The 26218-nt window shown below is 55.5% G+C and overlaps 7 protein-coding genes across 7 annotated transcripts; 5 read left to right on the top strand and 2 right to left on the bottom strand.

The window, feature by feature from the left end:
* Positions 1-1631: 1631 nt before the first annotated feature.
* On the top strand, positions 1632-2147 carry CPAR01_15381 (uncharacterized protein; the record flags this gene model as incomplete). Its single annotated transcript, XM_060499630.1, has 3 exons — positions 1632-1757; positions 1809-1856; positions 1938-2147. The coding sequence occupies 3 exons, from the start codon at positions 1632-1634 to the stop codon at positions 2145-2147; spliced, it is 384 nt and encodes a 127-aa protein (XP_060341630.1).
* Positions 2148-3075: 928 nt separating this feature from the next.
* On the bottom strand, positions 3076-3560 carry CPAR01_15382 (uncharacterized protein; the record flags this gene model as incomplete). The annotated part of the gene is made up of 2 exons (XM_060499631.1): positions 3076-3370; positions 3472-3560. 2 exons carry the CDS (start codon positions 3558-3560, stop codon positions 3076-3078), a joined length of 384 nt encoding a protein of 127 aa, XP_060341631.1.
* Positions 3561-4406: 846 nt separating this feature from the next.
* On the top strand, positions 4407-5258 carry CPAR01_15383 (Snf7 family protein; the record flags this gene model as incomplete). The annotated part of the gene is made up of 4 exons (XM_060499632.1): positions 4407-4590; positions 4652-4856; positions 4913-5118; positions 5179-5258. The coding sequence occupies 4 exons, from the start codon at positions 4407-4409 to the stop codon at positions 5256-5258; spliced, it is 675 nt and encodes a 224-aa protein (XP_060341632.1).
* Positions 5259-5347: 89 nt separating this feature from the next.
* On the top strand, positions 5348-5758 carry CPAR01_15384 (uncharacterized protein; the record flags this gene model as incomplete). The annotated part of the gene is made up of 1 exon (XM_060499633.1): positions 5348-5758. The coding sequence occupies one exon, from the start codon at positions 5348-5350 to the stop codon at positions 5756-5758; it is 411 nt and encodes a 136-aa protein (XP_060341633.1).
* A 1318-nt stretch (positions 5759-7076) lies between these two features.
* CPAR01_15385 (uncharacterized protein) lies at positions 7077-7559 on the top strand (the record flags this gene model as incomplete). The annotated part of the gene is made up of 1 exon (XM_060499634.1): positions 7077-7559. One exon carries the CDS (start codon positions 7077-7079, stop codon positions 7557-7559), a length of 483 nt encoding a protein of 160 aa, XP_060341634.1.
* A 2050-nt stretch (positions 7560-9609) lies between these two features.
* On the top strand, positions 9610-19884 carry CPAR01_15386 (uncharacterized protein; the record flags this gene model as incomplete). Its single annotated transcript, XM_060499635.1, has 2 exons — positions 9610-9733; positions 9797-19884. 2 exons carry the CDS (start codon positions 9610-9612, stop codon positions 19882-19884), a joined length of 10212 nt encoding a protein of 3403 aa, XP_060341635.1.
* Positions 19885-24788: 4904 nt separating this feature from the next.
* Positions 24789-25511, bottom strand: CPAR01_15387 (uncharacterized protein; the record flags this gene model as incomplete). Its single annotated transcript, XM_060499636.1, has 2 exons — positions 24789-25170; positions 25249-25511. 2 exons carry the CDS (start codon positions 25509-25511, stop codon positions 24789-24791), a joined length of 645 nt encoding a protein of 214 aa, XP_060341636.1.
* Between the last annotated feature and the right edge of the window lie 707 nt (positions 25512-26218).

Consider the following 26218-nt stretch of genomic DNA (forward strand, 5'->3'; position numbering starts at 1 on the left):
TAGTGCCTGTTTGGCGAGCACATCCAATTGTCCTGTCTGCGCGACGAGCCTCAACTTGAAGAACGCCTTGGAAATATGTCGAAAAGGGCCGCATCAACCTATTTGGGTACTGCAGAGTGGATCTCCCAGCATGTCCTTGGCACGACGTCGCATTGTTCGGTGTGCAATGCTATGCTGCCCGCATTATCGTATGATCGAGAAGAGCCAACACCAGCTCCTCGCCTTGTCGCCAGGCTCGGGCATGTTGATCTGGAGAGTCGTCTGGCACTACGGCTGATGGCCAACCCCTCTTCGTAGGATTCAGAGATCGACCATCCTGGGCAGGGAGACGACTTATAACGATCTTCGGGCTTATGCCATGCCCGGCCGGAAAGCCTCGTATTCGGCTGTCAAGTACTGGAAGGGCTCTCTAGTTCCCCGTTGACGCATTTTTGATACCGATAATGCTGGATAGTGTTACGATCGGTACGGTCGGAAGCTGTGTGATTCGATTGGAAAATCATCGTGCACACCACTTTACAGCAACTTGAAGGCTGTATTGTCGAAATGATGACTTGTCTATGATTACTGTTCACCGGCAGTTTCAGCGCCGACGAATCTGGTGTTGACGGCGACGATCGCAGCAGCCTTGTGTTCCAAAAATCCGGGACCAACAGAAAAGGGAAGGGTCCAGGGTTCATCTGGATCGTTGAAGAACTCGAGATCCTAGATATATAAGAAACCCTGGTCAGCAATGACTGGCAGACGCTCGCCATCCCCGCATGCTCGCCTCGAAGTCGCGAGCGGCGATCGACATGATCTGCACCGCTTAGCTGCCAGAATTCACCGACGCCTTACCTTACCCACCAGGGTTCATCCATGGAGGAAGCTGAATTTGCCAGGAAGCCACGAGGGTAGGTCCCATTCCAGCATGTCCGGAAACGAAGATGGCGATGAGATGGACCTGCAGAAACTGCAGCCTAGTCCCGTCACTGGATCTCGCAGCGAATTGATTCATAGTCGAGAAGTGACTGGCGAATGATAGCCAACAGAAACTCCATTCGAAAAAGGGCGTGCAGTAGAGAGAGAATCGAAAGACTCGATTAAGGTCGTTCCGACGCATATAGCGACTTCCGACGGTGATTCGTGGTTGCAGGTGGCGGGATTGTTGCGGGCGTGTGAGGCGAACCGTCATGGGGTTGCCGCCGTCCGCCTCACTTTGCCTATCTCCTGCAGGCTCACCACCCCCAACCTGTAAGGTGGAACACACCCAGATGGATGGGTTCCCACCCTGGTGAGAACCGACATTGCAAAGGCCGTATGTGGCGTCTGTCCTTGCATGCAGGCCTTGTAGAGGCAGGTTCTGACGACTGAGAAGCCGGAGCGGTGAGGATACCGACAAGAGCTGTGCCGAAAAGGCAAGACAAAGTGCTCCTTTTGTCTTGCTTGGTGCAATAACATGCCTGGGGAACTCGTAATATCGACTCCGTTGCAGCGCACGAGGATTGGCACCCCGAATCATCGCATTGTTGGCGAAGATAAATACCTTGTTCTTCCTCCTGATCGCCAATATTTCACGATGACTTGCGCCATCTTGCTCGCCCAATGCGCTCAGGCAGACAGCTCATATTTTCCATGCCCAAACATCTGCCATGCCTTCGTCAACAGAGATGAACAGATACTGGATTCCCCGGTTGGATATTCACAAGAAGATCATCACTCAAGAGCTTCCCTATTATCTCGGGCCAGATGCAACGGTCAGGCCGTACACAAATGAGGTGTGAATATCTCATTCACGATGACTGAGACGCCTCTCACAGCATCTACAGGGAGAAGATGGATTCCTCATCACCACTCCAGGCCCTTGCTTGACAGATGTGAGCTTGCCGCTTGGTCCTTTCCCCCATCTTTTGTTCTTCAGCGGTGCAGAATTTGCTGATCATCGTCTCTGCATATAGGAGCAGATCGACGATATCTGTAGGAAGTCCAAAGAAATATGGGAGCGCCAGGCGGCCATTAGAGCCCAAGAAGCAGACAAGCCCCTCAAAAGACCGTTGCATCAGCCGGTGGTGATATCCCGAGGGTCAAACGACTCGTCAAAAAGGAGACATGACGCACACCGAAGCCACGAGCGACATCGACGTTACGACGACAGGCGGCGGGAGTGAAGTCGGGTGGATCGGTGGAGTCGACTGTGGTGAATGAGATCTCGCATTGGGCCAGGTCTTTGGATCTAGGCATTTGAATATTAAGGCGTTGCAGGCGGTCGGGTTAGCCCTTTCATGCATACGGAAGGAATTTGTGGGATTCGATGATTCGAGGCATGCGCAAAAGGTCGCGTCTCTTATGAGGGGGGTCGAGTTGTGTGGCCTGGTGGCCGCAGCAAACGGTGGACCCGACCGAACACTCGTTCTTTTGACTGGATGGGCGTCAGGCGAAACGAAGCAGTATTATAACCAGATTTTTGTTTGATTGGGACGAGAAGAGTATGTGTCCCGAAATCACCCAGCAGTAGTCTGCCATCTGGCATGTTTTTGGGGGGTCCAATGGTAACAGCAAAATCTCCGAGGTCCTTTACGCGCTGCTCCTTTTTGGTATGTGTATGCGGAATTGTTGCAAGAGGCGCGCATCAGAGTGCAGCGCCAGCGAATGCCATGAGCACGCGTTTCCTCATCCAGATACCTAATTGGCGTGTGTTTGCCTTCCAGAATAGACAAGGTGCATTTATTTTGGACCAAGTCGTCGCTGTGGGCTAGTAGCACATTCATGCGGGCCGAGAATGTTTGTTCAATGGAAACCTTTGACAGGATGGCGTGGCTGACATGATGCTCGGACCGTGCTCGGTTGCGAATGCTAAAAGAAAAGCCCATCTTCAGTCCCAATGTAAGATCTCTTATCCATACCTGTTGGTTCGTGGCATGCGTGACGAATTGGACGAGACACGGGAGCCTGGGTGCGGTAGTGAGCATGACACGTCTGCCTACATTGTTACCGAGGCCAATGTCCGCTTCCTCTCAGGTTAGGCGGCAGCTTATGGTAGTAGATGGTGTGCCTCGTCTTCCCCAACGGGTGGCATGGATTCATCTAGACTCTACTTCAAATTGTTGCGAAGGAAGCTTCGTATCGCTGAAGGTTGAGAGGGCCAGCGGACCAGAGCATGATTGCTTGGACGGCGGCTATACGTGGTTCACGGGTCGTCCCTTTGGCCCGCGTTCCCGGGGGAGCGGGCGTGAGATAGCCAACCACATTTACCCACTCGCCGATGCGTGTCTGGTTTGAAGTCATGGTACTGAGTAAGAGTTGAATGTCAACCAATACACTGATATCGGATCCTTTGGGGAACCTATGCTCTAGCGTGAGCACAGCTGATTGCGTCGAGTACGCAGTTACACTGATGGCAATTAGTATGGTTACCAACAGACGACTTTTGACATAGGACGAGAGCGAATCATCGATCAAAGTCAGAAGTGGGCGAAAAATATAAAAACTTACCACCCGAGAAATCTGACCTTATCGCCGTGTGGTCGAGCCGGCAAGTCTGACAAGAGACAAAGTTGAGAAGGCAGCGGGCCTCTAGACATGGCTTAGGTGATTGTTAGTTGCTCAGGCCTCGAACAATATGCATCACTGCTTGGCCAAGTCGAAGGTAAGTTCCAGTCAGGTGGTGAATGAAGTGATTTAGACAACGATCATCTGAGGCTGCCGGGTAGTGTATGTCTGAAGGACGTTGTGCGTGAAGTCAACTTTGTAGTTTCCCCGGCTACCTTCCTATACGATATAAAGGTAGGTACGAGTTACTCACTGAGGCGGAAGGGAACGGTGAATGGTGACAGCTGCTGGCGCCTGCAACCTTGGTCACTGGGCCGCGTGCACTCTAAGGTAAGGTACTTATCGGTGATAAGATATGTCTTATCTGGATCAACCTTGGAAGTCACCACCAAGGTGGCCTGTCACGCGGGCGTCTCACATGATCGGCTGAACCGCGGCTAAATCAGGCGGCAGCGGTGTTGCTGGGCACAACCGCCGTCATCGCTTGCCCACTAAACGGCGTCGCTGAGCCAGTCGGGAGCTTGCATCATACCTACCTACCGACTACCTACGTGACTCTATCTATCAGCCTTCCAACTATCAACTTGGCGACAACTTGACTTGAGCGAGCCGCGGGTGTTCGTCGCGTGATATAGAAATTACTGGCAACTCCGCCTATCAGTACGCCTTCGCTAAATTTGCAGCTCGTTGACGACGACGAGTGCCCGCTTGTTTCCCGTTTCGGTACCCCGCCATCAAACTTCGGTCGAGTGCCACGCAACCCCGGAATACGGCTGCCTTCGAACCATCGCTGCCTGCGCACAACCTCATAAACGACCGGAATCCATTCGATTTACTCGATTAATACTAGCAAACCCGAAACTTCAACACGTCTGATCATGTCTGGCGTCTGGGGCTGGTTTGGCGGTGGTGGTGGCGCCAAGAAGAAGAACGATGCCAAAGATGCAATCCTCGGCCTTAGGGTCCAGCTTGATATGCTGCAAAAGAGAGAGAAGCATCTTCAAACGTTGATGGACGAACAAGATACTATTGCGAGGAAGAACGTCAACACAAACAAGAACGGTAACTTATCTGAGTAATCGAGACTGCGGGGAGACTAGATGCTGACGGGATATCGTGATAGCCGCAAAGGCTGCCTTGCGTCGCAAGAAGGGCCACGAACACAGCCTCGAACAGACTATTTCGCAAATCACAACACTCGAGTCCCAAATCAACGCTATCGAGTCGGCGAATATCAACCGCGAGACGCTGTTGGCGATGGAGAAGGCTGGCCAGGCCATGAAGGGTATTCACGGCAAGCTCACCGTGGACAAGGTGGACCAAACAATGTACGTTTCGGAGGTTGTAAGCCAGTGCGAAAGACAAATGCTAACTACGAGAACAGGGAGGATCTCCGCGAACAAAATGCGCTTAGCGAGGAAATTGTCAACGCTATCACAACGGGCCAGACCGATAACATTATCGACGAGGACCTGGAGGATGAGCTGGATCAAATGCAGCAGGAGGCTTTGGACGAGCAAATGGTGGGCACTGGCACTGTGCCTGTGTCAGACCGCGTTCACCAGATGCCTGCCGCCGCGAACGGACCAAGTATGGAGATCCCACGTTCTGAGATCATGATAAGAGTGATGTACTGACGTGATAATTCAGTCAAAGGCAAGGCGCAAGCTGTCGAAGAGGACGACGAAGAGGCCGAGCTCCGCAAGCTGCAGGCAGAGATGGCCATGTAAAGGAGTCAGGTGTGAGGCGATCCTGTGGGGATGGCCGAGAACGATGGCATAGCATTCCTGGTTCGGGATGCAGCTTCTAGAGGCTTTGCATGAGAATTGCGGCGCGATGGGATAAGCAGGTCGAACATCACAGCTGCCCAGAGAAGTGGATACCGTACGACACACTCGATATACACGAACATGCTCACTACCAACAACGGATACGACTCCGAAGCGGTCCTCTTTCACATGTTTCTCAGCTACCTGCCCCTCTTTCTCAGACCTGTCTACTGGCGTTGGCGTTTTGGGTTACGTGGGTGCCATTCGATAGGAATCTCGCGGTTGCGGAAGCTGATGGGAGGGAGTTTGACAAGCTTTTCTGGTTTGCTGGAGTGGCACTTTTTACAGTCTACGAGTACTACGCACACCTCACTTTTTTCATAGAAGACATATCGATTGTTGTTGAGAAGCCATTGCAGCACTGGCGCCTTTTCCCTTGCCGGACAAGACAAGATACGTGAGGACTAATGCATCGGAAGCGCTGCCGCGTTGGAGCGATGTGTAGTCCGGTGAGCAAACGGGCGAGAAGCGGGCGAGACATGCTGTCGCCGGCCCACCGGCAGTGCCAAGTTCGCTGTCTCAAAGAGGTCCCCACCCGACCGGGACCGGGACAGGAGCCATTCCTCACGTGTCTCGGCACACCGCCAGTCGTCAGGAGTGACCGATCGCGAGCCGGAGTGCTGGTGGCCCACGATCACTCTGCCCTCCGTGGCACTGTTACGGACCTGCTGTGTTGAGGTAGGTGGCGGGAGTCGATTCTGCGGAGCACTCGGCTGCCTCTTTCCGACTCATGTAATTCTATGGACTTATGGACAGGATCTTTGATGTGAATCCGGGACCTTATCATTGTGATCACGATGTGGGCTGTATCATCGTAAGAGGTCAAATGAGGCTTTCTTACACGATCAATGCAAGCTCGGTCAACGGGCACCGGAGTTTTCTGCGGTGTCTTGCGGATGGAAGCACCAGAAATTTAGGGCGGTTGGGCTGTCAGGAGAGCCTTCGAAGGCCCAGCACAATGAGAATATAGAGGGCCGGAAGAGTGGATTTTTTTCGAGATGCTTTGAAAGTATTTTCCATCACCGTCATGGCGAATTTGCCTACAATATTGGGCTGTGACGGGGACACCGCTACATGCTTCTTATCGAGTCCCACATACACGGCTTATTAGAGCACCTATGGACAGGCTTCACAACTTTTTTTTGAGAGCCAAACCTTGGAATGCGCCAACTCGAAGAGTCAGGCCTCAAGGCCGGTCGATGGTTGTTCGGGTTCTACCAGGGTGCTGGGGCTTACCTAAGTGGGCTCGTGAGGTGTCAATGGCCAGGGCAGGCACTGTAAAGTTGCAGGTGTTGGCGCCTGCCACATGCTACACCGAAATTCCCAGCGGTGAGGGCAGGCACGTTAGTGACTCTTATTAAGGTAGTGTAGCAATGTCTTTCCCAACACGCTGGCTGTGACGTGACAGCGACCAATGCTTCCTTCCCGAAGAAAGTGAAACCATCTTCCTGGCAAAAGCTCGGGTCAGGAGTCAGGACTGCCAACTCAATTTCTTCCCTTGGCCTTCCCTCTTCCGCTTCCCTGCAAACATTTTCATGGATGGGTCTTCTTTCGCATAAACAACAAAACAATCGACGATGAGCCTTATCCACCGCAATTGAGCGCCCGTTGTGACAGTCCACGACATCGATCAACAGCTGGTTCAATTCACGACCATGTACCCGACGATTACTTGACCTTCCTGGTAATATCAGTATACGTATCAGCCTCGGAATCGCGATGGCTTCCCTCGCAACCTCGATGCTTCCCCAGCCCAGATGCTGCCAACCCATTCTCTCCATCGGTCACCAGTCTTCGATCATCGGTCCTCAGGTCCGCCCAATACCACCAGCCATGCTGCCTGCCGCCCTCTCAGCGCCCAACCGCCGACTCGTGTACGGCCCCATTGATTCTTTCTCTTATGCCCAGTGGCATGTAGTCGGACCAAGTCGGGTTCTTGCAGGGCACCAATCGCACCGACGCCATCATTGCGGCACACAACCTATGTACACATCTCCTCGGGCTAGACTGGGCTACTGCACCTCTCAGACACTGACCTCGGGAGGAGCCATGCCATCCCGTCCCATCCCATATCGGCGTCGGCCCAACCTCCGCCCACCTTACCAACTCCCTCTCACCGGAATTTTCGCCCGAACACTCCATTCGGCGGTTACATTAGATGGCACAGCAAGTCGTTCCACGGAAGACGCTTTGCTGACATGACATGGTCATCACGACATTGTATTTCTCGCATTTGCACGCCCACGTTGCTCCCTACTTCCTCGCAGACAGCCGAAGAAAACAGCCCGTTACAAGCCGTCGCCCAATCCAAACCCACCACTCTTCTGCTGGTGCTACTGTCACTGTCACTGCAGTCACATCCGCCCCTCCCGCCAGCCGTGGTCCGGGCCTCTACTGCATGGATCTTCACAGACGAGCCTCACCCAGGCGAGCCACGTTGCACCTCGCTGACCGGGGGTTTAATGGCCGATGAGAAACAAACCGCGCTCTACTCCAACCCCCACCACTGACATGCCAGCCGCCGGTGAGCGTCTATCGAAGGAAAGTGCCAGTCAGCGAGTGGCCATGTGCACAATCATAATGGCCTCTCGACGCCGTCTAACTACTTCCAGCCAGACCGCGGCTTCTCCCTTGCCCACCCTCAGTCTCTTCGAATATCACGAATGACGGGAAGAAGGTTGGGTTTACCCTCCACTATGTTCCAGGAACCACCTTTCCGTCGGCAATCGTTTCCTCATGTCTCGCCAGGCGCGATGAGTACCTGTGCATACAAGGATATGCCTGGCCCTAGTGGACCGGCCCATCGACCTACCCTGCTCCGGCTGCCCGATGCGTGCGAGTGCACTGGGCCGGAAATCGACGACCAGCGCAGCACAGCAATTATTAGCTCATAGCCGCTGAGTGGAGGGATGCTTGACAATTGACACTTCATCGAACCCAAAAAAATTCCCTCGTCCTCAGAAGAGTCTTGGGGAGCCTAAGCCCTTTCGAGCCCTTTTCAGGCCAAGTACGAATACATTTGACCTCCTCAGTACTATCCATCCATCGTCGCTTTATGAAGATCATTGGTGTACAGGCGCTGCGCCTTGTTGTTTTGTGGTCTCTCGGTCTATTCCAATGCCTCACCGCAAAGACTGACCCGTAGGCTTCTTTCCCCCATGGCATCCGCAATGATTTTGGCTTTTATAGATAAAAGTCAAGCGACAGTACTCATCCGATAGAATCAATGGACTTCGACGGTACGGCGGTAGCGGTATGTCATCTTGAGACTTAGATACGGCCCTATGAGACTACGAAAAGGGATAAGACCACAAAAAGTAAACCACATATCCCGGGAAAAAATCACCGACGTTCATGCCCGGCCTGGTTGAGCCCGTCTCATTATGCGGGTTGGCCGCTCGCTTCCAATCGCATCGTCGTTGGGCAGCCATCAACCCTCCTCCTTGTCTCCTTGTCCGTCTGATGTCCCAGGTCCAATTCTGTTCCTCTGCCTCGCCTCTTGTCACATCATTTATCACATCACTCAAGCTCCCAAATCCCAGAGACCGCACTCCCCAGTCCAACCCAATTGCGACGTGGCGCCAGTGCTTGTTCCGCCTCACTTGAGCCAATGGCCCTTAAGCACGCACGACAGTGATCACTTGGACTTTGAGACTGCCACAATTTGTCTCCATTCGTGGGGACAGCGTGGGGTAGGCCTGTGTCAGGGACCCCTTACTCCCGCACCTTGAACCCTGCTACAGACCAGTGATGCTTGTGATGTTTGGCACTGCTGGGAAAGCTCCCCCCTGCTTCTCAAGAATCTACTTTTCTTCCCACAGTTTAGCCCAATTGTGTCCTCCTGGGATGGTCGTAGTCGGGACGCATCTCATCACTCTTGGTCCCTTATTTCTCAACTCTATCCAGTGTCAAGCCGAGACAAGAAACCTGTTGCTTCCTTGTCATAACTGCCCATTGCACTTTTGTCTGTTGTTTACACCACAACACGGTCTCACAGGCGACAAGATACCTCACAATACATCCTTTTGAGTCTCGCGATACCAGCCCAAGAGACTCGAACTTCTTACTCCGGCTTGGGCACCGCACTATCACAAGAAAATTGAGAACTTGTCAAGAAAAGAACTCCCAATCTCATCTCTCGCCAACGACAGCCGTCCACGTGCGCCAAAGACAACATCAGACAATCTCCCCGGATCAGCATTGATCAACTTTTGCGAAACAAGGACCCCCATAATCCACGAGTCCTGGAAGCATGAATTCGGAAGAACCAGTCGATTTCTGCCCCTACCGGCAGAACCTTGATTGGAACCATGTCCAAACCCAAGATTTTTCCAACATCCAGTATTTCCAACCTTCAGATTCAGAGCTGGAAAATGGTAAGTCACGTTAGATTGCGCTTTGAGTATTGCATTAGCACGCCTAACCCCTTCATCTTACAGACGGCGACGTATATGCCAATGGCGTGACGTATCCTTCACAACCTGCACAAGCCAGCAGCAGCAGTAAAAAGAGCAAGAAGAAGGCAAAGAAGGACAAGAAGGCAGCACAGTACACCTATGAAGAGCCATCGGCTGTCGCCCCTGAGCTTCCCACGCCTGGACCGCCTCAAGACCACGGCATAGCCGAAGACGAGTGGCCGACACAATCCTCAAAAAAGGACAAGAAGAAGAAGAAGAAGGGCAAAAAGGAGGAAATTGCTGCACCTCCGCCACCTCCGCCTCCGCCACCCGTAGAAGCCGAGCCCGAACCGGAACCTGAGCTTGAACCCGAGCTTGACCCTGAGCCCGAGCCCGAGCCTACGCCTGAACCGATTAAAGAGAAACAGATCGTTGCAGAGGAGGCACCCGTGTCTCCGACGAAGACGAAGGAATCTTCCAAAAAGGACAAGGAAAAGGACAAGAAGAAAGAAAAGAAGAAGAAAAAGAAGGGCAAGGGCGGAAAAGACGCCGAACCAGAGCCGGTCGAGAGCTCAAGATCGATCCCCCCTCCGCCGCCGCCACCCCCGGTAGAGGACGCCAAACCGCCAAAGATGGAGGATGCTCCAGCTCCGCCTCCGGACGCCATCATTGAGGCCAAGGAGGAGCCGCCGGCCGTCGAAGCTGAACTTGAGCCGGCTGCTAACCGAAGCCTGGATGACGCCAAAGTCGATGACACGGTAGCGACGGGAATATCGCCAGACGCTGCCGAGGCCATTGCAGAGGCAACGGAGTCGGCTGTTGTAGATCCAGCTCCTGCCGAAGCTCCTGTTGAAGCTCCTGTTGAAGCTGCAACAGAAGACAGCCAAGACAACGCAGCCGATACACCAGCAGAAGTGGCCCCCGAGGCAACAGAGGCTACACCTGAAGCTTCCACTGAGGAGGTTGCAACTGATGAGCCCACAACAGTTCAAGCAGAGTCTATTGCAGCGGAACCTCAGACCGAAGACACACCACCTGCCGAAGCTGTTCCCGAGGCTTCTGAGGCACAGGCTGAAGCCGAAGCTGACAAGGAAGCGGACAGCAAGCCTGGAGACGCAACTCCTGCCGATGCACCTGCTGATGCAGTCCCCGAAATAACCGCAGAGACACCGGCAGAGGAAAAGTCCGAAGAGTCCGCACCTATACTAGAGGATGCTGCACCTGTTACCGATGAGGTCAAGCCTGAGGAGTCCACAGTCTCAGAGTCGACCCCTAACGCGCCCGCTGATGCAGAGCCTGAGACTGTTGCACCAGCAGAGGAGCCAGCCAGTGAATCTTCAGCTGAGCCTTTATCGGAAGAGACTGCACCTGTTGCGGATGCTGCGGCTGATGCCACAGTCGAAGCTGAGTCGGGAGACGCTGCTCCCGTCGAGGAGAAAGCAGCTGATGAGGCTCCTGTCGAGTTAAAACCTGACGATTCTGCGCCAGCTCCGGAAGAGACTGCAGCTACTGAAGAGCCAGCTACTGAGACTTCAGCTGAAGATAAGCCGAAGGACGCTGCTCCTGCGGATGAGCCCGTCACCGAGCCTTCCGAAGAGCCAAAACCAGAGGATGCTGCCCCTGCGGAGCCTGCGGCCGAAGCTTCCGTTGACGCCGAGCCTGCTGCAGATGTCGCAGAGGAGGCTCAGCCGGATGACGCTGCCGCTGCTGATGGGCCTGCTACCGATGCTCCTGCCGATGCTCCTGCAGATGCTTCGATTGATGCCCCTTTTGACACCACAGCTGAAGAATCCGCGCCTGCGGAAGAACCTGCTGCTGCCGATGTCAAGCCTGAGGACCCCGCCCCCGAGGAGGCACATGTAGAGGCTTCGCCTGAGGAGTCTCCTGCTCCTGCTGCCCCTGCGGCCGAAGAAACTTCCGAGGCCAAGACTGAGGATGCTCCTTCCGAAGAACCGGCTGCCGAACCCGTTGCCGGCGAAGCATCTGATGAATCAGCTCCAGCTGAGCCCTCAGCCGAGCCTTCGGTTGAGGCAGTGGAAGAAACGACCTCCGAGGAGCCAATGCCGGAAGAAGCATCGACGGAGGTAACTACTTCGACGGAGGCCAGTGCTGAAACGGAGGAATCTTCAGTTCCTTCTGAGGTCGCTAAAGAGGCTGAAACAGCCCAGCCTGGACCGGCTGAGATTGATGCCGCTGATGCTCCGGCTGAAGTGGCCGCCGAAACTCAGGCAGCTGAAGAAGCAGTGTCATCAGAAGAGGTCCCGGTTGAAGCTGCGGCTGAGACGCCAGTTGTGGAGGATGCAGCCGAAGCCGCAGTCGTCGGGGCAGATGCTCCCGCGGATGATGCTGTGAAGCCTGAAGAAGCTGAACCAGTTCCCGCTGCCTCAGAGGAAGCACCAGTACCTGATGCTCCGGCTGACGCACCCGAGCCTGCAGAGGTTCCGACTGAGACACCTGATGCTTCAGCTGAAGCAGCTGGAAGCGAAGAATCCTCCCCGGCTGAGACGGCCGACGTCAAGGAAGACGCAGCACCTGCTGTGGCCGAACCTGCGGCTATCCCAGAAGATGCAACAACCACTGATGCAGCTGCTGAAGATCCCAAGTCTGACGACACCACCGTGGAGGCAGAACCAGCAGCACCACAAGAAGAGACTGCCCCGACTAGCGAAGATGCGCCAGTTTCTGTTGGTGCTGATGAAAAGCCCGTTGAGCCAGCCACTGCGACCGAGCCGGCCGAAGAGCAGCCTGCCGCTGCAGACAAGGAAGCCGACTCGGCAACTCAGCCGGCAGAGATCGAGGCCGAGCCTCCGGTCGCTGAGGCGGTCGAGGCACCGGTCGAAGCAGACGCTGATCCTGCGGGCGCTCCTGAGCCTGTCGTCGGGGCGGCAAAGGCTGACGATGCCGAGCCTTCTAAGGAGTCTGAACCCGAAGGTGACGCCGAAGCCTCCAAGAAGGTTGAAGCTGAGCCTTCGACGGAGGTTGCAGAGAGCGCTCAACCTGAGCCCCCCAATAAATCAGAGCCCGAGGCCGCGGATGATGCCCCGCCCGATACTCCGGAGACGGTCGAGACAGCTGCCGAAGAGACAAAAGAGCCTGAGTCAGAACCTGCGCAGGAGGAGGAATCTCCTGCTCCCAAGGAAGAGGACGGCCCTCCTGCAGAACCTGAGGCGGAGGCTCCCAAGGACGAAGAAGATGGCGTTGCAAGCGTTGAACCAGAGGCTTCTGAACCAGTCGAGGCTGAAGGTGACGCCCCTAAAGAGGCAGCAGTGGAAGCTGCGGCAGATGATGCTGCCGTAGATGAGCCTGCCGCGGTTCCTGAGGTTGAAGCTACGGAGAAGCCTGCTGCGGAAGCTGCGGCAGAGGTTGAGGCTCCTATTGACGCGGCCCCTGAAGACGCTTCTGAGAGCACTGCTGAGGTCGTTCCCGAGACTTCTCCCGAGGATGCTCCCGAAGTCACTCCCGAGGTTGCTTCAGAGGCTTCTCCTGAGGCCGAAACCGAGGCAGCGACAGCTGAAGTTGAAGCTGATGCTACCAAGGACGCCGAAACTGAGGCTGTTGTTGAGCCTAACACTGCTCCTGAGACTACACCAGTGGAAGCTGAGCCAGCTGCAGCCGAGCCAGAGGCACCGAAAGAGGACGAAGCTGCCGCCACACCAGAGGATACACCAGCGGACGCTCCAGAAGCCCCTAAGGAAGCCGTTATCGAAACCGCAGACGCTGCTGCCGCCGATGCATCTGGGGATGCCGCCGCCACGGACGACGCAGTTGTTTCAACCGAAGGTATGGACGGATACGAAATCATCAGCGACGGCAAAGAATTTAGTTTCACCGTGGACATTCTCTCCCCAGGGACCAAGGATACTAAAGAAGAAACAGAACCTGCCGCTGAAGCCGAAGCCACGCCCGAAGATGCCAAAGCCGAAGAGGCAATTTCCGATCCCGCCCCGGAGGAGCCGATTACCGCCGTTGCCGAAGTGGACACCGAGCTAAAAGCTCCTGAGGAGACCCCAGCCGAACCGCCCGCCGATGCTGCTGAACCCGAAACCAATCCTGAGGAGCCCAAAGCCGAAGCTGCCGAGACGGAAACCGCACCTGAGCCCGAGACCACCGCGGAGACTGCAGTTGTGGAGCTAAAGGCACCTGCCGCTGCTGAGGATCCCAAGCCGGAGCCCGCGGCTAAGGCAGAACCGGAGTCGACTCCCGAGACTAACGACGACGTCCCATGTGCGGACCCGGCCCCAGATGCCAAGGAGCTCGAACCGGAGACGACTCCAGATGCACAAGAACCAGAGCCATCAACTGTGGAAGCTCCAGAGCCCGAGGCCGAGGCCGCCACCGAGACCGCTGCTCCTGCCCCTGAAGAACCTGTTCCGAAGACGGCTGCAGAGACGGCCGAAGATGCTGGTGAGGCGCCTCCAGAGACTGATGCTGCTGCTACTACTCCCGAACCTGAGGTTCAACCTGAAGACTCCACCGCGGCCGAGGTCGAGGAGTCTGCGCCCGAAGCAGAGGCTCCCGCGGATAACAACGAACCAGCCGCCAAGGGCGAGGGTGATGTTGAGTCTAAGGACCCTGAAACTGAAGCGCCAGCAGCAGAGCCTGAAGTCGAGACGGCGCCAGCTGAGGCAGCTCCGGCGGCCGAGGAGACCAAGGAGCCCGAAGCAGAAACTGTCCCTGAAGCTTCTTCTGAGGCGAAGGAGGTCGATCCTGCTACTGAGCCTATCCCCGAAGCTGAACCCGCTGCTGAAGCAGAGCCTGCCACCGAACTTAAAGACGAGCCCGAGGCCGACGTGCCCGCTGTTGCTGAGCTAGAGGAGGCAGCGCCTGTTCCGGAGACTGTGGCTGATGAAGTCAAGGAGCCTGCCGCTGAGCCTGCTACCGAGCCTGCGGCGGAATCCGCTGCGGAAGCTGAGCCAGCTTCTGATGTAAAAGAGGCAGAACCCGAGACTGATGCTGTTACTGAAGCAGAAATCAAGGAACCTGAGGGTGAGGCTGCGGCTGAGCCTGATGCCGCTCCTGCGACTGAGGCTGTTTCTGAGGTTGAGGTCGCTGCTGAGCCCGCCGCTGCTCCTGAAGCAGAGGCTGCTCCTGAAGCGGAAGCGGCTATCGAAACTCAAGAGCCCGCACCTGAACTTCCTGCTGAGGCAGTGGCTGAGGAACTCGAGTCTGCCCCTGCTCCCCCTGCCGAAGAGGCTGAAGCAACCGAAGCTGAGGTGGAAGTGGCAGGAGCCAAAGAAGCAGAGCCCGCGGCTGAGGCGGAACCTACCACCGAGGCGGAGCCTGCTGCAGACGCCGTTGATCCTGCTCCTGCTCCTGAGTCAAATGAGCCTGAACCTGAATCGGAACCTACTCCGGCCGATGCTGCTCCGGCTGAAGAAGCTGCTGATGTTACGGACGCGGTTCCAGAGCCGGAGGCGCCAGCAGCGACCGAAGAGGCCAAAGAACCCGAAACCGCTGCTGTAGAAGTTGCCGCAGCAGAAGTCAACGACCCTGAGCCCCAGACCGAGGTTTTCGAGGAGGCGAAGGATGCTGCCGCTGAGCCGCCTGCCGTCCCAATTGAGGCCGCTCCTGAAACCGAAGAGGCTCAACCCAACCCGCCCGCTGCGGTGGAGGAACCTGCCGAGGCAGAGCCTGAACCGGTGTCTGAGCCAGCTGCGGAAGAGACAAAGGAGCCTGAACTCGCCGAAGCTCTCGCGGAGGCGAATCACGCTGCCGCAGTTGAAGAAACGCCAGCACCGGAAGCTGAGCCTGCTCAGGAGACTGAGGCCCCCGATGGAGATGCCGCGGCTGAACCGGTTGAAGAGCCTACGCCTGCTGAGGAACCTGCATCGACAGAAGATCCTGCACCTGCGCCTGCGCCAGTTGAGCCAGAGGCACCAGTTGAGCCAGAGGCACCAGTTGAGCCAGAAGCGCCCACTGAACCAGAAGCGCCCGCTGAGCCAGAGAAGCTTGATGAAGCAGCAGCTGTTGAAGCTTCTGCCCCGGTCGAAGAGTCTGCACCAGCGGAAGAACCCGTATCAACTGAGGAACCAGCGGCGGCTGAGGAGCCTGCTCCCGCTGAAGAATCTGCGCCTGTTGATACAGAAGCGCCCGCGGAGCCGGAAGCTGCTGCAGAAGCTGCTGTTGAAGAATCTGGGCCAGTTGAGGAGCCTGTTCCCGCTGAACCAGAGGCCCCGGCTGAGCCAGAAGCACCAGCTGAGCCAGAGGAGCCTGCTGAAGCAGCTGGTGAGTCTGCTGCAGTTGAAGATGCGGCTGCAGCTGAACCGGACCCACCAGTCGAAGAACCTGTCCCTGTCGAGCCAGAGCCATCTGTCGAGGCAGATGTCGAGGCACCCGCAACGGCTGAAACAGAAGACCACACTGCAGAAATCGCAGCGGCTGCAGTGGCGGCGGCGGCAGTAGCCACGGGAGCGGCGGTGGCGGTGGCAGCAGATGGTGAACAGACGCGGTCTTTGGATGCTGAGGAAAGCAAGGATAGGGTGGGACCAATTGCCTCTGATGCGAGAGAGGCAGAGAAATCAGGTGAGAATTCCCCTCCTTCTCCTAATCCCGATTCCCCCGATGGAGAGGCACGGGAAGGACGGGATGGCCAAGATCCCGAGGACGTCGAACCGGAACCCGTCGCGGAGCCTGCCGAGGACAACGCCCCGGAGCCGGAATCCATGGAACCTGTGGACGAGAACGAGAAAGTGATGCCTGCCGAAGCTGCCGAAGGAGACGCCCCGGAAGAGCCAACTGCCGAGGTTCAGGAGAGCCAAGATGCGGTCGGCGAAGAGCCTGCTGTTGAGGAAGCTGCCCTACCACCCTCAGACGAGCTACCATCTGCCACTGATGAAGCGTCACCACCATCAGTCGAGGAGCCTTCTGTCGAAGAGACCGAATCACCAGATCAAGACAACGCTGAAGTCGCCGCAGACGAAACGCCCACTGAGCAGCCTTTGGAGGAACCAGCCCTCGAAGACACCACTGTCGAGGCTGAACTCACTGAACCAGCATCGGACGAACCAGCTCCCGCAGAAGAGACAGCTCCAGCCGAACCTGCTTCCGACGAGACCATCTTAACTGAGTCTCCGCCAGAGGAGGCAGTCGCCGAGGAACCTACTCCAGAAGAAGCTTCACCCGAAGAGCCTGTAGCTACAGTAGAAGAATCGGCCGTGGAGGAGCCGCCTCTTGAGGAGGCTCCTGCATCTGAGACTGCTCCCGAGACAATAGCAGAGGAGCCCGAGCAAGTCGAAGATGCATCCACAGAGATCGCCGCCGCTTCCGAAGAGGTTCCAGCAGATGCAGTGCCCGAGGAGCCAGCGGCTGAGGAAGCTCCACCAGAAGAGCCAGACCAAGCACCAGAGACTCCAGCAGAATCTGCACGCGAAGAGGCCATCTTAGAGGAGTCCGTCGCTGAGCCCGCCGATGAGCTCGCTGCTGAGCCTGCACCAGAAGTCGTCTCCGAAGAGCCCACCATGGAGGATGCCTCTCCTGAAGAGTCGACACCTGAGCCTGCACCAGCAGAGCCTGCCCCTGAGGAGGCGACTCTGGGTGAAGCTACCCCAGAAGCCACGCCAGAAGACTCCCCAGCAGCCGAGATACCTCCTGAGGACGCCGTTTCTGAAGAGCCTTCTCCTGAGGGGCCTGCCTCTGAAGCGACTGCTCCCGAAGAAGCCGTTCCTGAGGAAGCCGTCCCCGAAGAGGTCGTCTCCGCAGAGCCTGCCCCCGAAGTAGCTGCTCCTGAAGAAGTCATTGCCGAGCCCGAAGAAATCGCTCCCGAGTCTACTCCTGAGGAGCTTACCCCTGAAGAGCCTACTCCCGAAGCTGCGCCTGAGGAGGTTGTCTCTGAAGAAGTCACCCCTGAAGAAGCTGTTCCCGAAGAGCCTGCTCCCGAAGTTGCTGCTCTTGATGAAACCGTCTCTGAAGAACCTGTCTCCGAGGAGCCTTCTCCTGAGGCAGCGGATGCCGCGCCTATAGAGGTTGAGGACGCACCCGAAGATACACCGGCAGCCTCCGAAGAACCCGCCTCAGAAGCTCCCGCCAACCCCGATGACACTCCTGAAGACGCCCCTGCAGGAGAACCTGCAGGAGAACCTGCAGAGCCCGACGCAACTGAGGAGGCATCAACTCTAGAGGCGAACGCCAATGGGCCCGAAGAAGCAGTACAGACACCGGATGACAAAACGGAGCCTGCTGATAGCGACGAGACAATTGATAAGGACGCACTCATTGCTGGAGCCGCCGTCGCTGGTGTTGCTGCTGCAGCTGGCTCGTTTGCTGTCAATGCTATCAAAGACTCAGACGATGAAGCTACGGCTAGAGAAGCTCCCGGTCCCGCTGCAGCAGACGCAATGTCACGTCGCAGCTCATCGGACAAATTGACGCAGACTTTGGATAATATATCGGCCCTGGACACAATCACCATGGCGGACCAAAAGGACTCGGACGTGGACGCCAACTTCAGCCCCGTGCCGCGAGACGGATTCTCGGACTGCGGAACGCAAACCGATGGCTCAGTATGGGGCCTCCGGCCCTCGACTCCTGCCGTGGTTCTCCCTGAGCTTTCCATGTCACCGGCCGCCAAGGATAGGGCGAGGGCTCTCAGACGGCAGCGCAAGGTTTCCATCAAGCAAGCGGAAGAACTCATCGCGGCTGCTGTGGTCATCTACGCCACAGCCGAAACTCTTCGTCCACCCATGAGCCCATCATCTCAGAGCAGCTCGCAACTCATCAAGGCAATGCCCAGCTGGGAGAAAATGGACATCAAACCGAAAAAGGCCTTTTTCTGGAGGGTTCTACCAGGCCTTCTTTCCAGACGCAGGAGTACTACCACTACGGGAGCGGATAAAACTAGCAGGCTTGATACTAACTACTTTACAGAGAAGAAGGAAGCAGAGCGTGAGAGGCACCGACGACGACGCCATTCCTCAACCCACCATCCTTCATCATTCTCAAGCCGTACCCGAGGCGAAGACGAAAGTAGAGACCACGAGAGTAGCAGACGCCACTCGCACACATCACATCACTCAAGTCGACGACACCGAACTGACAGCGAGCGATCTCTCCGATCCGGCGAATCTGTGCCTCGAACTCCGCCAGGCCCTATCAAGAGACAAGATAGCGGTTTCGAAGAGAGCCCCCATCCTCATTCCCAGTCCCGTCATCGCAGCGAACGTAGCGAGCGGAGTGGGCGAAGCGAACGGAGCGAGAAATCCGAGAAAAGTGAGAGAAGCCACCACCACCACCACCACCGCAGTGAGCGTACGCCTGAGGAGCAGGCTGCCCATGATCGACGCAAAGAGGAGCGGCGACTCCGAGAGAAGGAGCGCGAACGCGATGCCGATCGTGACAGACCGAAAGACAGGCACCGCGAAAAGGAGCGCGAGCGCGAACTCCAACGCGAGGTCAACCGCGAGAACGAGGAAAGAGAGCGTTCGCGTCGCAAGGGCAAGGAGCCCGAGACTATCGCCAAACCTGAGGATACGCCCGAGCGCAGTCATCACCGCTCTCGTCGCCACAGCACGTCAGAGCATCAGCGCCCGCACCGCACCCTCAGCAAGAGAGAATCCATGGAGCCTGCGCCAGAGAAGCCCCGGCGATTCTTCAGCGTCAGAGGCGAAGGTACGACCGGATCCAAGTTCCCTCCCCAGGACCCCCCGGCGCCAGCCACGCCAAAGGACGACATGCCAATGGATGACAATGCAGGACGACAAGAGGCTACTCCCACACGCGACACTCCCAAGCGATCGAGCACAACGCGGGACAAGCACAGGCACAGAGACAGATCCGAAGGCGGAGGCGGTGCCAAACTGCAAAAGGTTCGCGACGAGGTCGCCGAAGAAGCTCGCAGAGACGCTCGCAGGGCTGCGGAGAAGGCCGAACGGGCTGCCGTAAAAGCAGCTGAAAGGGCCGAAAGGCATGAGAGAACCGAGAGGGGCGAGAGGGTTGATAGACTCGAGAGACCCGAGAGATCCGAGAGATCTGAGAGGGCTGAGAGAGCTGAGACAGCCGACAAGCCGAGATCAAAGCACTCGGACGACTCTCGGCGCCGCGCTCGTGTGGAAGACAGGAGGAGGGAGGACGACAAGGCTAAAGAGAAGGAGAAGTCAAAAGGGATCAAGGGCGTGTTCAAGCGTCTCTTCAATTAATGACTTGGGATGTGCGTGTAATGATTCTACGACGATGAGTGTACGCGGACCATATGTTTCACGGGAACGGTATTAGAGTGTCATGATTTTTTTTTTTGGAGATTTCTTGGTTATTTAGGAGGCGTTCACTGAGAATGGCTGGATGATTTCTTGATGATCTTGACGATGGATTCCATTTTTTCTAATGGTTAATCGTTTCATGGTTAATGTATTTGAGAACTGAATACTAAATGTCTGATGAGCTTTCTTGAATTCACACTGGAAACGATGTAGTCAATATCTTTGAAATGTGCCTCAATAATTACTTGTTGAAAAAAACGACAAGAGTCGCGATTGAGACGGATGGCGAGATGTTCTGTGAAAACTGTCCTATCGTGAATCCGCCCGTCGGGCTTTCTGCGTGATATTTCCGTCTTGAGTCCGTTGGCGCGCAAGCGGGATGTGGGTTCACCGTTCTCGTGAGTTTCTCTCGTGACCTGGCTGGGCAAATGTCTCGGCCGAGTGAGGTCGCGATGTCCCGCCCCGATCCCCCCGGCGAGAAAATGTTCTCTGGTGTTGCATCTTACTAAAGAAGTCAATTCGGGTTACAATAGAGGTAATCGAAACTATTGAACCTTGTTCAGATGAGCCATCTTGACAGTTTTCGATTCAATGTTCAGGTGTTTCCCTCCGTCTTCACACCGCGGATGTGATTACCTAGTGCTCAGGGGTTGATAGGCTCGGGATCCGGATTGTGGGTTTCCGCCCCGCGTTCCTCAGTAGTGTCCTTGGTAAAATGTATGCCTATCTCTTCTCTCTTCAACCTCGAGTGACTCTTTTTTTCGCATGTGAAACTCTTGATATTACTGCAGTCTACTCTTCACCATGATTCCCAGCCTTATCTTCTCTGCCCTCCGCAATCTACCTTCCTACCTACGATTCTCCGTAAAGTCCCAGTCCAAAAGACCCGGACACGGAGGGCGCGCCTCCCGGATTGTGGGGCCCAGTCCCTCCCCGCCCGTACCTACCCCCGCCAGCCCGAACGGCCCGCTAGCGGCACTCTTTTCCCACCTCCCCCTTGCCTTTCCCTCCCCCTTCCCCCTTCCCCCTTCCCTTAGTTCTAGTAGTTCCTGACGATCTTTTCCTCCAAAGACCAACCACACAACAATAGCAAGAAAATAAAATCAAGAAAAAACAAGATCTGGTGACGGAGATGTTTAGTCCATTTGAAGAAGGTCGGCTGGCTAAAAGTACTTGATTCAAACTTACCTCCGTTTTGTTTCTGCACGCACCGGCCACCCCAGTCATGTGGCACGGGAGGTGCTTACCTTACCTTACCTCACCTTATGTTTCTTAACCCCCGAGGAAGGGCGGTCCGCGGGCAACATGTCCCGGGATGTGGGGTTTCCCCAGCAGAACGACGTCCATTGACCGCCGGTTCAAGCCTTCAAGGTTCTATCTCTTTACTGTGTAACCGTACTTTCCTCTCGTCTTTCTCGCTCCCATTTCTCTCTCTGGCTGGCTTCTCTTGCCTGTATTTTAGGCGGCAAGCACGCTTGGAGTTAAGCGCCCGCCACCCACTGGCTGCGTATGCTTGACGCTTCTCTGAGGCACGTAGGCGCTCGAGGGTGAGAATTGTAAGAAGACAGATAGATATAGAAAGTGTGTGTGTATGTGCGCCTGCGTGAGCTATGTCAAGGTTGTGTATGCGCGTATATGTGTGTGTGTGCCATGTTGGGCCTCACTGCCTCGATCATCGATGAAGATGCATCTCGGGGCCGCAGGAATTCCCAAGATCTCGTAAATCCCAGGCAATGAAAACCCTCAAAAGCCGATAAACACTTCTCGATGAAACTCTCACAGTTCAAACGCTGACTGGTCCCTCGTTTACGGATGATTCGGTTGTTATCGTTGGGTCTCGTGTCTCGTTCAGCTCATTTAAACTACATACGCGTCCCCCCCCCCCCCCGCCTCGGTTGCTGCCGCCAGGGCCGACAAGGTCAAAAAATGAAAAAGGCTTGTTTTCTATCCAAGGGTTCTGGATACAGGGCATTTTGATAAAGATAATCTATCTTTACCCGGCATGGATGATGAAGTAGCGCCTCAAGCCCTATTTTCAAGCGTCAAGCGATGCATGGGTTGTATGGGTTTCTGTTAGTCTTGTTTGTCGGCTATCCAGGCTGCAGCCTTGCGTTGGGGACGGGCTGTGAGAGGTACGGATAGTCACGCGGACACAGAAAACCGATAATTTAGTGCTTCTGCATGTTGCATGTGCATTACCTCTCTGTCCACCCCAGTTTGACACCGGAGAAGCATTACCTATTCAGGTCCCGTTGCCTATCTGCGGACTGCTTGGAAGTTTTTCTGCCCTCTCGAGTTTGTTCGCCTTTCAGAGTGGAGTACCCTGCGAGTATTTACGCGAGAACCATGACAGTTTGGTAGATAGGCGGACAGAACCGAGGCGTGTCAACGTGGGTTTCGATTTCCACTTTCCAAGGAGCTGGAAGTCGTCAGGTTTTCTGCCCAAGGCTCCGGACGTCGTTGTCGGAAGCCCTTGTTCGACATATCCCCATTGGACCGCTTGAAATGGTTTTCGCAGCTTGTCATCGTGTAAGGCGCAATCTTTGTCAGACTTCTTACCCTTGCCTTGTGGATTCAATATATCCGGTCAAGCTACAAGCATACCTGCAGACACTGCCGCGATGAACCGAACCAGACGTGGGCTCCCTTGTTCCTGGACTTTCTTGTTAACGCCGCTGTCTACAGTCTGTAAGCTGACGCCCCTCAAGAGTCTGCAGCGGAAATATGTAACCCCTTCTCGGCTTTCATCTGTTTTCATTTGACCGTTGTTTTGGAATCAGGCCTGTCAAATGTCATATTATGTCAGTCTGTACTTACCGGGCAGGGGACAACAATAGGCGTGGCGTACAGATACTGATATGGGCATCTACTCGGCCCGCTTAGCCTTAGATGAAGAGCCACGCCCCGAAAACGCGTTTGTCCAAATATTGTTCTGACGCCTGCGTGTCTCCGCCAGGGGAACGAACGCGAGGGGTGTAGGGAAAGGATGGTGTAAGACGACACCGCCCCAAATCTCTCAGCCTTTGGTAATCGGCCATCGCGATGTCGAATTTGAGCAGCCCTCAGCTCAAGATGCATCATATCCCCTGTCAAGAGCTCTTGCGGGCGGTCCCGCCATCCCGTCAGGCCGAGGGCGCTGTACAAGTCTATTCTTTTCGGCCTGGTCCGGATCATCCTCGGCACCCCTCTTCCCGCCCTTTTCAGCTGCCCCCCTCGAAAAGCATATCGAATATCGAGTCTTGCCCTGGACGTATGAACGCGTGTACACACCGGATAGCCAACCTTGTTTGGGAGCAGTAGCCAGCATGTTGCTATCGTGAGAAACTATCAACTGTCAGTTTCCGGTGTGAGTTCCTGCGTCTCTTGGCAGAAAAAAGGTTGTCTGCATGGCGGGAACCGCGGATGAAAATGGAGGGGTCCTCCAGAAACTCGCCTATCCAGCTTTGACAACCGACGATAGCGGGGCAAGACCGAAGTACCATCCAAGCACCAAAGCAAGAGACGAGGCTGGTGGCAAATTGAAGGTGGCAGTCGATACTTCAGATGCGCATTTTTTATTTTCGAGCCTTGGAGTTTTGGAATGCTTGTCTAATTCACCGTAGCCGCCCGATCCTTGGGTCAGCTGCTAGCGCGAGGCCTCGCTCCCTCTCTAGTCTCTATGTCGGCATATCGGAGAAGTGGCTGGATCCGTTCTTCGTAATATTCAATGCGATTTGTTATAGCGTCGTCGTATTGCATTCCCTGCCGCTCATTTCGATGAATAGCAGAAAAGTCGGACGGAGAGGCCATTAGCTTGGCCAGCTCGTGCTATCACGGGCTCCTCGCAACTCTCGTAAACCGCAGTTGTCTAACACCCATGCCGCTTACGAAGGGCAAAAAAGTGAAAAAGCTGTCGATTTTCAATTCGTATTTGACCCCTGCGGCTCGTGCGGATGCTCCCGTAAAGTCAAAATTAGAGAAAAAAGCATAGAGCAAGCGGGGTGCAGTTGTGCCAAGACCATGGAGCACGGGGCGGGATATCTCGGTGAACGATCATGGCCCGAGGCCGAGAATCCGCCAAGTCGATGGTTATGGCCGGAACACACGGACCAAGACTTGTTGGTGGCCGAAGGCCGTGATGAGAGCACACGGAAATTTTGTTTGTGGACCTGACTATCCTGTGATAGTGACTGCTTCGCATTAGGATATTGTGATGGAGAAACCCAAGAGGTTGCTTAGATGGTCTGCTGCAGGTGTACGGGTTGCGGGCGTGTCAGGAGTCAAGAGCATAGTATTCGATCCAGGGGAAACGGCGGTGAAAGCAAGTGATCGTATGTATTGCGTCTGGGCCGTATTCGCCGAGTCCTACCACAAAGACAGCGCTTCTTCGAGGTAGTAGACGCTGGGACGTGATTCGGTTCGGCAGATGAAATATTGGCCCATGGACTCCCTGAGCTCTGCAGATGTCTGAATCATTCGCTCTTCTCACTTGAGCAAAGGAAGCCAGCCGTTATGTGGCCGGCATGTGACCTATACGACTAGGTTAGAGTTCCTATACCATCGTATCAGTGGATCGATTGCGAGAATGTTCGGCATGAACCTCGAAGAGGCGGCAGGCAATCCAGAGAGTCTAAGGATTAAGCATATACACTGTTGCTTTTTGGGAGCTCGCAATCCCCCCATGAACGAATTTCGGGAGCAACCGATAAAGTACACACCAACGAACGGCGATCGATGACCCGTCGAGCTGAACTCTGGAAGAAGGTTATCTCGAAGGGGGGTATAGAGGGGCAGAGGCGAAATTTGATGCGAGCGACTTCGGCAGCACCGTGATGGAGAGGTTGGAGATGCCAAGACTTTGTTGCCTATTCCGGCCATGGGAGACGAACAAAAATGGAGATCCGGCGATGGCGGCGAATCTCCGGATGACGGTACGGTGTTATCGACGAGATGATGTTACTTGATGGTGACATGTTCTCGCTATTCTGAGGTGGTTGAAGTTGGATGATGGTGGGTTCAAGGAAGATAGCAGAGTGTCGTTCCGTCGATGAGGTGAAGTTTGCTGCAAGCGGCGATGTCGTCGTTACACTGGGCAACCCGCGGATTGAAACCCGCGAGAACGGAGTACTGTGTAGGTGTAGTGAGCGGACGAGGTTTGGGCTGGGAGGAAGTTGCAGTCCGTGGTTGTGGTCGTCGTCGTCGTCGTCGTCGAAATGGCGGCTCAGGGTAGCCCCTGGCGCCGGTGAGCTAAGACATTCCGGTAGTAGTGCCATGCAATGCGGGAACCGGCATTTGTCTAGCGCTGTGCACTGTCCGCTAACGCACCCTTGCGGGGGGCCACGCTGGTGGGCTCTAAAAGAGGTAGCATCCAGAGATGAGGCTTGCGCGGCCAAGCAGGGGTGAAGGGGTGGCAGGACAGACTCAGACTTGGGAACTTGGGATCTTGGGAAGGGGAAGAAGGAGTGAAGTCTGAATGGGCGGATCATTGGGTGACAGGGGAAGTTTCGGAGGCGAGGTTCTTGCCATTGGCACTTTGCGATGTTTTCTGCCATTGTCCACAGTTCATCCTCCTCTCCTCCATCCTTCATGATACCATACATCGATACTCCTCCATCTTCAACCACCCATCATCCATCACCCATCATACCCCCCTGCTTCAGATACATGTACCCACAAACCCAACAGCAAAACATCGCCAGCCGACATTCGTGACAAGCACATGGGCCTCCCCTCGTGCTCTCGTACCCTGTCAACGCCGCCAAAACCCACTCCCTTCTTGCTCGACAGGACACAAAGACAAGGGTGTATAGCTATCGGGGGACTGCTCCATTCTTTCTTCCTCTTCTTACTTGCATAATGGATCCTGCCAACCTACACGAGGCTAGCATCTCACCTGCGTCAGGCGTCCCTCTTCTGTCTGCCTCTCTGTCTCTCTTGCGCTATCTCCATACCTATCTCTCCGTCACCAACGGCCAGCCAACCGCCCCTCTCCTGTCTTGAGTGTACCAACCCCCCCCCCCTGCTCTTTGCGTGCCTACTGACCATTGATACTCCCTTGGCCCCCCGCAGGGAGCCAGGGACTACGTACGCAATCGCAGGCCGATGGTGCTTCCCGCAAATGGCGCCAAAGCCCGCTACGGAGACTTGACGGGAGCTTCTTCTAATCAAGCATACTTTGCGCGCTTGCAAGATGATAACGAGATTGAATTCAGAGGCTAATTACCAAGAGGAAAAGAGTCGTGCTGATCCGGCACACGAGAAGCGCTCGCTCTCGGTTCTGAGTTGCCATTCCAGC

This window comes from Colletotrichum paranaense (assembly GCF_030867605.1).
Source record: "Colletotrichum paranaense strain IMI 384185 chromosome Unknown Scaffold_19.1, whole genome shotgun sequence".
NCBI classification, from domain to species: Eukaryota; Fungi; Ascomycota; class Sordariomycetes; order Glomerellales; family Glomerellaceae; genus Colletotrichum; species Colletotrichum paranaense.